The 8,818-nt window shown below is 50.4% G+C and overlaps 1 protein-coding gene across 2 annotated transcripts in view; it reads left to right on the forward strand.

The window, feature by feature from the left end:
* PGM2L1 (phosphoglucomutase 2 like 1) overlaps positions 1 to 8,818 on the forward strand; it is a 49,419-nt gene that overhangs the window by 15,154 nt on the left and 25,447 nt on the right. For both annotated transcript variants that reach the window (XM_018570894.1, XM_018570895.1), the window contains exons 3-4: positions 1,257 to 1,363; positions 7,905 to 7,981. In XM_018570894.1, coding sequence (XP_018426396.1) covers positions 1,257 to 1,363; positions 7,905 to 7,981 — 184 coding nt within the window. The remainder of the gene's footprint in view (positions 1 to 1,256; positions 1,364 to 7,904; positions 7,982 to 8,818) is intronic.

Here is an 8,818-nt window from a genome sequence, read left to right on the forward strand (position 1 = left end):
GCAGGACGTTGTGTAGGCTATAGGGTATTGTGCTCTGTAGTCGGATTCCCCGGGTTCCGGGGAAGTCAGGAATTTGCCTAAGAGATTTGTTTACATTCCATAAAATGTAAAACAGTGACAGTTCCAGGCTCCGCCCCCCGCGTGCAGCCTTCGTGTAGCAGAGCTGAGCTCGGCGTGCGCCCGGCATGTCAGCCTTGTGTCACCCCCCCCACCTGTCGTGTGTGGGAGAATCCAGCCCTGGGAACCGGTTACTGTCGGCTCAGACAAACTTTGATTGCAGCTTATCACCGCACACACCCGAGCCTGATGTTTATCTAGTGAGAGCGGCCAATAGGATTCACTTCATGTCACCCGGGAGATAGTAAGTGGGTCTTGTCATTTCCTGTGCACACCCGGAGTCTGGGGTATTCTAGGGTTCACTGGAGCAGAGGTCTGACAAGGCCAAGAGAAGGAGGTAGGGGTGAGGCACTTGAGAGAAGTACTGAGGCAGGGCGCTGTGATGGTTTCAGGAAGCTATATACAGCACCCTGCAGGTCCCTACCACCAGATAGGATCTGGCTGCATTGCATAGACAAAAGGGTTCTCAGGGTTGTCGGAAATTATAGCTGTTAGTAGTTGAGCTCGTCATCCATTGAGGGGAATTTACAAATTCTGGAGCAGCTGTGCAGGGCAACCAATCGGCGCTCTCTCATGTTCAAATCATAACTGAAGAGAAGCTGATTGGGCAACTGCTCAAGATTTTGTCTGCTCCAGATTTGATGATAAATTCCCCTCTGTGTGTTTTTTTCTTGTTCAGCCCGGAATAAACACTCTATAGCCCACAGTTCCCCTGTCAGGCTGTTGTATTCTGTCAGCTGGCACCCGCAGTTGTCAGAATACCCGAACAGTGTCTGCGCCTGATTGGGGGGAGGATGAAGAGCTGACTGCAGTCACCTTTCCGGCATTCATTTCCAGCCCGGCTCCTTCGATTGGAAGATCGCCTTTTGTTGAATGAAGGGGCATCGGCGGGGCCACTTACTGCTCAGCAGGCTAAAATTGGAGCAGTGCACGGCCATCTCTGGGACTTGTCCTGTAATGTGGAAGATGTTTCGCTGCTCCTTTAGCTCCTTGAGCTGTTGTAAGCGTGTTCCCCATGTTGTTATAAATGTTGGGTATGTTCCTTCAGACCAATGTAGGAAGGCGGCTCGTCGTCCTCCTCCAGGGGTCAGCACGTAGTTTCTGGACCTGTGATGATCTTTGCTCTCTTCTCTCCACAGGGGATGTACCACTATCTGCAGAAATCTTTCCCTGCTCTCCTCAGTCGGGGCCTCGTGGTCGGCTACGATACACGTGGACATGCTGCAAGTAATTGCACCAGCGAGAGGTAAGCGTCACACCTGCTGCCCACCACCACCACCACCAGCCATGTCCTATAACTCCCATTATGGCTTGTGTTGTCAGTAGGGAAGCACCGATACTAGTGCCGATACCGAGTATTTGGGCGAGTGCTCGTAGTCGCCCAAATTCTCCAATACTTACCCCCCCGATACTGGAACTTGCGGTCAGAAATTTTTTTTCCTCTGACGGGCAGTGCGATAGGGGAACATGGAGCCGGCTTCCTGGGCAATCGGGAAAGCTGGGTGACGACTAATGACCTGGCTTCCTGATTGGCCAGACAGCTGGCTCCTTGCAGATTGGCTGGGAATCTGGCTTCCTAGCCAATCAAGAGGCAGGTCATTTAATCGCCGCCTGGCTTCCTGATTGGCCGGGATGCCGGCTCGATGATTGGCTGGCTTCCCAGCCAATCACAGGCGAGATGGCCAGACAACATGAAGCCAGCTTTCCGCGGGCAGTCGGGAAGCCGGGAGGCCTGCCATTACCCGCCGCCTGGCTTCCTGATCACCCAGAAAGCTGGCTCCATGCCGGCGGAAGCACCGTTATGGGTACTAGTTTTCAGGCTTTTGTTTGCTCTGAACAGGGTTTGCATTACCATACAAGTCTAAGGGAACTCACTAATGTATACTATATATACAGTGGCGTCACAAGGGGTGGTGCAGGGGTGCGGCCCGCACCCGGGTGACACCGTTGGAGGGGTAACACCAAAATGACTGACATTCATTTTGGTGTCACCCCCTATGAAAAGTCGGGCACTCGGTCACGGACCGACCAAGTGTAAGGAGACAGGAGGGGACCCGGCGGCATACCTCATCATGCCGGGTGAACGTCCCCTCCTCTCTCTGCCGGCGTCCATCACAAAGATGGCCACCGGCAGGCGCCAATAAGACAACCGTGCGATGACATCGCAACAGGCATGCACAATGACGCCACGGCGGGGTGTCACCCGGTCTCCACTCCGGGTGTCGCCCAGCCTCGGGATGCCCCTAAATATACGTACACTATATATATATGTTTATATACACTAGGAGATGTTTTTGGGGGGACAAAATCGAACAGGTTCCTCCATTCACACTAAACAGCCAGGATGGAGGAATCTCCCATTCCAGCAATTGTAGTTCGATAGGCTGTCAAGATGCCTGAACAGTGCCTGCATCTCATTGGAGACCGGCGCTGTTCGGACCACTGTTTTTTCTTCCCGGCTCCTACAGTTGTTCAATGAAAGGATGTCAGGAGGGAGGCAGCTGGCCGGGTCACCTACTCAGCGAATATGCAGCTTTACTGGGAACAAGATTGTATGGTCAGATCGTAACCTGTATGATGGTCTTAGGTTGTCAAGTGCACAATCCATTCCAGCCTCAGGCTGAGCACTCGCAATGGTATGAGAAAGACGGGGCTGATCTGTGGCCCCCAAACAGCAATCTTCCATGTGTAGAACTCGGGAACGCTCCTGCCGTGGTCAACGATGGGGCTGAACACCGAGCAACATCCAGCGATGGTGGGGCTGCTCTGTCCTGGTGTTCTGTCCTGGTGTCCTGCCACCAGGAGGGTAGAGCTCTTACCCTTCCACCTTCTCGGTGAAGTGGTCCGCCATTGTCATCAAGAAACCCTATAAATTGTGTTGGTGCACCATTAAAGGACAGCACATGCCCACGCCATTGCACAGGTGTGAGCTGCCACCATGCTTCTAGTTGGTTACACACGGAGCACATTTTGGATGATTCAGCAGGAATTCCGCTCCGTGTGCACCCCGTTCCATCGGCAGAAGTCCATCATTAGAGCAGCTTTTCCCAAAGTAACACGCTGGATGCAGCTGCTGCCAGAATACAACGCTCGCCGTGGGAGATTCATCCTGCCGCGCTGTTCACTGTGTTAGAGGCGTCTGTTATATTTTGTTCAGCCCGCGGGTTGCATGCCCAGCTTACTCCGGGCACAAAAACTTTCATGTACATATATTCCTCAATAGCTGCAAAGGATATAAATTAGAGGTGCACCGAAATGGAAATTTTAAAACCGAAATAAAAAAAATTGTCAGGCCGAAACCGATACCAAAAATGTTTTTTATTTAAATTTTTTCAATATTTTATTTTTATTTTTTTATTAAAATTTTTTTTTTAACTTTACTTTTAGGGGCTTCGGGGAAATATTGGGGGTCTAAACAGACCCCTGATATTTCCCTTTTTAAAATAGAAAAAGAGATTGAGAACAGAAAGTCCTCAGAGACACACAGAGTCCTCCATCTCTTTTTCTGTGTCCCCTGTTATCAATGAACAGGAATCCTCTATACTGAGTGTTCCTGATCATTCATAACATGAGAACATTATTTGTTTACTATAACTACAACTATGAATGAAGAGGAGGGGAAGTAGATCACTTCCCATTCATTCATAATTGAGGATATAGTAACCATACCATGTCCTCAATTATGTACAAACACTCAGCGATCACATGACTACTTGTACCCGCTCTTCTCTCTGACACGCTGTCACAGGAGGCTGAGCGAGCAGTGCGGGGAGGAGAGCTCAGCCTCCTGTGACAGCGCTGTCTCCGCCCTCACACACCGCTCTGCCGGACTGTGATAGGCGGCTGAGCGGTGTGGGAGGAGACGCCGCTCGCAGCGCTCGGCCGGCTATCACAGTTTCTCTCCTCCCAGCTGGGACACAGAGCACGGCCCAGCGGGGAGGAAATAAATCATGGATGCGCCGATGTATCGGCAGGAAAATGGCACTTTCGGCATTATGCCAAAAGTGCCATTTTCTGCCGATTTATGTTTCGGCGGCCGATAATAAAAATCCATTTTGTGTGGACTGCATGCCTTTGCAAATCCAGATATTACCTACTACATCATCATTGTGCTGCATATAGCCTGAGCAGAGCTGTGGGAGGGACCCAGCAGGCCCCACCCACTACAGGCTTCCTTCAGACAACTACAGGAGGGGGCGGAAACGAGACCAGTCACCCTACACAAGGAGCGAGAGCAGCAGTGACCGGTCTTTATTACAGGAGGGGGTGGAGACGTGACCAGTCACCCTGCACATGGAGAGAGTAGCAGCGACCGGTCTTTATTACAGGAGGGGGTGGAGACGTGACCAGTCACCCTGCACAAGGAGAGAGAGAAGCAGTGACCGGTCAGGTACAGGAAGTGTCACACTGGATGACTGCACAGATCTGGAAGAAATACACAAAGCTCACCCGGGTTCAGGAAGAACACGCAGGACTCTTGTATAAGGACAATGTCTGCTGGTCCCGGAGTTCAGCTTTAATGTCATAGGAGCAGAGTTGCTGGGCTCAGACTCTCCCTTTTACATAAGCGGGATGATGAGACTTGTCTGCGGAGCTCCTAAGTCATTGATGACACATGGAGTCCTGTGTCTCAGGGTCTGTGTGCGCAGTGACGGCCTCACACCCAGGTTTCCATACAATTAAGGACGCCTCCGGGCCATTGCACACATTTCATCTCCAGGTAATTACCTGCAAATTGCTGCTCTGTGTCAGGCATCACCTGTGACCTTCCTCCCTTTGTATTACAGGCCGTGGTTTACACAGGAGGAAGGCTCCTTCTTTATGGGAAGTCAAACTTCCTGTGTGAAGAGACCCTGTCACCAACGGTTTACTGTTTTGCAGCAGTAAAATAAAAAAAGACACATCAGGACCCTGCGTGGCTTCTTTAAAATCCTATTTTTCCTTTTTCTCTATTGAAAGTGGAAGTCCGCGTTTTGCAAAAAACGGAAAAAACGCAGCAACATTGATCTCATGATCCACGGGCATTTGCTAATTGTTTCCAGTGAAGCCTGCAGAGCATTGCACCCGTGATCGGTGTGTTGCAGTCCACAGACTCTTGCAGTGTATTCCACCAGCCTGGGATCTGTACGGAGGTATGGGCCCGGCTGGAGGAAGGAGGGATCGCCAGCACGCTCTGCACTTGTCCCCCCTCTGCCACGATGCCAAACAATGGGGTTTTATCTTCCTGTGACAACTGCAACACCCATGTATGGGCCTAACAAGAACAGGAAGTGAGGAAAAGTCTCCACGCACACGGCGGCGCAGGCAGGGACGCACACGCACAGAGACCGAGACGCACACAGAGACAGGCACACAGACGCACACACAAAAGCCAGGTAGGAATGTGAACTTTTATGCACTTTATCCAAAACCAAACAACATTAGACAACGAATATAAACCCAATATGTGTATTTCAGTGTGTCACCCCGTCTCGCTGTATACAGCTTTCATAAGCAAATGTGTTATGTGAGAATATGGTGTATATGTTTCCTATCTGGAGATCCTGCCAGTAACCGCACTTACTGTTGCAGGGTGACAACACTAAGCCACTGCGCCTTAATGAGCTCCAGTGTTGTCAGCCTGTTTGTATACAGTAGGGGTGAAATATATTACTGCTGTATTTATAACTGTATACAGCAGGGGTGGACGAATTAACCACTTGCCCGTCCGCCCATTGTGAATACACGGGCAGACAGCGGACTCTTCCCAGTGGGTAGACGTGCCTCTACGTCATTTATTTTTCCTCACTAGGGGGCTCACACGAGCAGAATCCCGCCGGGAATGTAAACAGCCGGTACCGGCTGTTGCATAAAAGCATTCGGCCGGCGCTACAACCGGCCGATCGCTTGTATGGCACTCAAATCGCCCCCCTCAGCTTCTGCACGTCGCATGTCTCATGTCTGGTCTGGAATGCACTGGAACTGCCGGCAGAATCACACTATTTTCTGGACCAGATATTTTTCTGGTGTGGTCTGGAACGGACTGCGTTGGTGTGAACAGAGGCCAGAAATAGCATAGGGATACATTAGGATGCATTTTGGGTCCGGAAACAATCTGGTCTGGTCTGGAGATGATGTGGTGTGAATGGGCCCTCAGTCTCCACGTATGGCCGCAAACATTTTATCTCTGCTGCAGAAGCTTTCCTCTCTCCGGGACCCTGATCAGAGCTTGCAGACGTTTCACAAGACTTCCGGGTGCAGTTGTCTTATCTGCAGACCGAGTGTCTGTTCTTTGACCTCGCTGAGCTGATTTTGTCACATCTGTCAGCACTATGCATGTGTCAGGAAGATAACATTTGTAGTTTTGTGTATAGATACAGTGTGAAGCACAATACAGCGACATTGTCCTCGCCTCCCGAACATAGCTCAAAGCACTTCCCTGTAATAGAATAGGTATTCTCATCGCCTCTAGGGTGGCCCATGTCTATCTAACCTCTCTAATCGCTGCAAACTGTTTAGAATCCGACACTTCCCAGAATGTAGGCAGCCGGGGTCCCCTGCAGTCTGCTGTCGTTCCGTCCCCCAACCCCCACATCACTACAGAGTCCCATAGGCATCCAACACTTCCCAGAATGTCGGCAGCCGGGGTCCCCTGCAGTCTGCTGTCGTTCCGTCCCCCAACCCCCCCCCTACATCACTACAGAGTCCCATAGGCATCCAACACTTCCCGAAGTGTCTAGTTCTGAAGAGCCGGACAGGCCGAGGTTTACTTCTGTCTGTGACTCCATTGGGAAATGTTTTATTTCCTGTCCCAAAACTGTGTGCACATACAGTTGTAATCAAAATGATTCAACCCCCATTGCCCAATCCCCGGTCAGGTTTATTGGCAAAGAACAAATCCAACAAAAGCAATTAAAATAGTTCAACACAACTAATGTTTTGAGTGGTTTCCCCAAATTCAACTGAAAAGGACTTCCGCAGTCTCTAAATCGGGGGTCTCAAACTAAATTCACTCGGGGGCCAGTCGACAATTTTTTTTTTCTCTCATGGGGCGGCTTGCCAAATTTCATACTTTAAAATAAAACTATATCCGGTTTGGTACCACGGACCCTAATACACAATACTGACCCTTTCGTATCTGTAGGTTTAGGTGCAATTAGGGATTAAAGCGTCAGGAACTTGCATTTTCCTGCAGCAGAAATCCCTAATCTGATGTTTACAAGCGGCAGCTGCCACCCATTCAAGTTGATCAGCTGACAGCAGCTGCATGTGAGCGCCTGCATACCACATGTTATGGTATGTGATATGAGAGCGTTCCAGAGCAGGTAAAATAGGGCTTGCTGCAGTTTTTTTTTACCTGCTCTGGAAGTGAACGCTGCGATGTGAACTGAAGCTAAAAATACCATTGGAATACATTGGACGCAGTTTTGCTCCGGTCTGTAACTGCTCTGCACCTGCTCCGCGCTTGGTGTGAACAAGGCCTAAGGGACTACAGGAAATACAGGTCACTAGTCTTTTGTCTTCCGCATGCTGTTTTTTCGGCACAACTTCCACAACACAGGTCCTCTTTGAGCACAGTTTGAAAGGAGTTACAACATCCTCGTAGGGTTCTGCGAATGTATCTAAGGAAAGCACATGCAAACTACTTTCCAGTGCAATCTGACACTTCACTGCTCCAATACTTGTAATGGGCATTGGCTTTCTGGGCCCAGTTATAAAATCACATGAGATGGAACTTGGATGTCATATTCTCCTTAGTGTTCGGATGTCAGCTGACTGATGCGCTCCGATTTCCTGTCTCATTTCAGATTGGCTAAGCTCACGGCCGCCGTCTTTCTCAGCCGAGGTGTACAAGTCTACCTCTTCTCAAGATACGTCCCGACTCCGTTAAAAAAAGGCTTATTTTATCTAGGGCAGGGATGACCAAACTGCGGGCCCTCCAGCTGTGTTGGAACTACGAATCCCCATGAGGCATTGCAAGATTCTCACAGCCACAGACATGATTCCCGGAGAGAGATGCTTCATGGGATTTGTAGTTTCACCCACAGCTGTAGGGCCGGAGTTCAGCCATCCCTGATCTAGGGGATAGGATAACACAGAGCAATGCTCACCCCAATGTCCCGTCCTGCAGCTATCCTCGCCGCTGTTTCCAGTTGTGGCAACCAGTCCCTTAAAACTGCTGCTCTTGCCAGTCTCAGACCGGTCTCGTTGCCACCACCTCTCACCGATGTCATCCCTGTACGTGTACAGTGCAGGACTGGCAACCATGTCATTAGGATGGGATATGGCCACTCAAAAGTGTCCCCTCTCGTGTTCCAGTACTGGACGGAGGAGGACTGGAGCTCCTGTGGTTGTGGGAGTGCAGAGTCAGGTAAATAAACAAAAATATAAAAAAACAAAAGTCAAAAAGGTGCAGACTGGGTTTTGTCCTTTTCACCTTGGGTGGTGAGGGACCTAGAGAGCCGGAGGTATTGGGAGGAGTGAAGAGGGTGATATCTTGAGATGAGGTTGGTGATGTGGCTGGGGGGAGAGTTGTGGATGGCTTGGTATGTTGCTGTTGGTAATTTGAACTGTATTCGATGGGCGATCGAGAGGATTGGCAGAGCACGGCCGGGGATGGAAGCCAGTGGTGGGATTGGCAGAGCACGGCCGGGGATGGAAGCCAGTGGAGGGATTGGCAGAGCACGGCCGGGGATGGAAGCCAGTGGAGGGATTGGCAGAG

This window comes from Nanorana parkeri, unplaced genomic scaffold (genome assembly GCF_000935625.1).
Source record: "Nanorana parkeri isolate BGI_ZX_2015 unplaced genomic scaffold, ASM93562v1 scaffold1622, whole genome shotgun sequence".
Lineage (NCBI taxonomy): Eukaryota > Metazoa > Chordata > Amphibia > Anura > Dicroglossidae > Nanorana > Nanorana parkeri.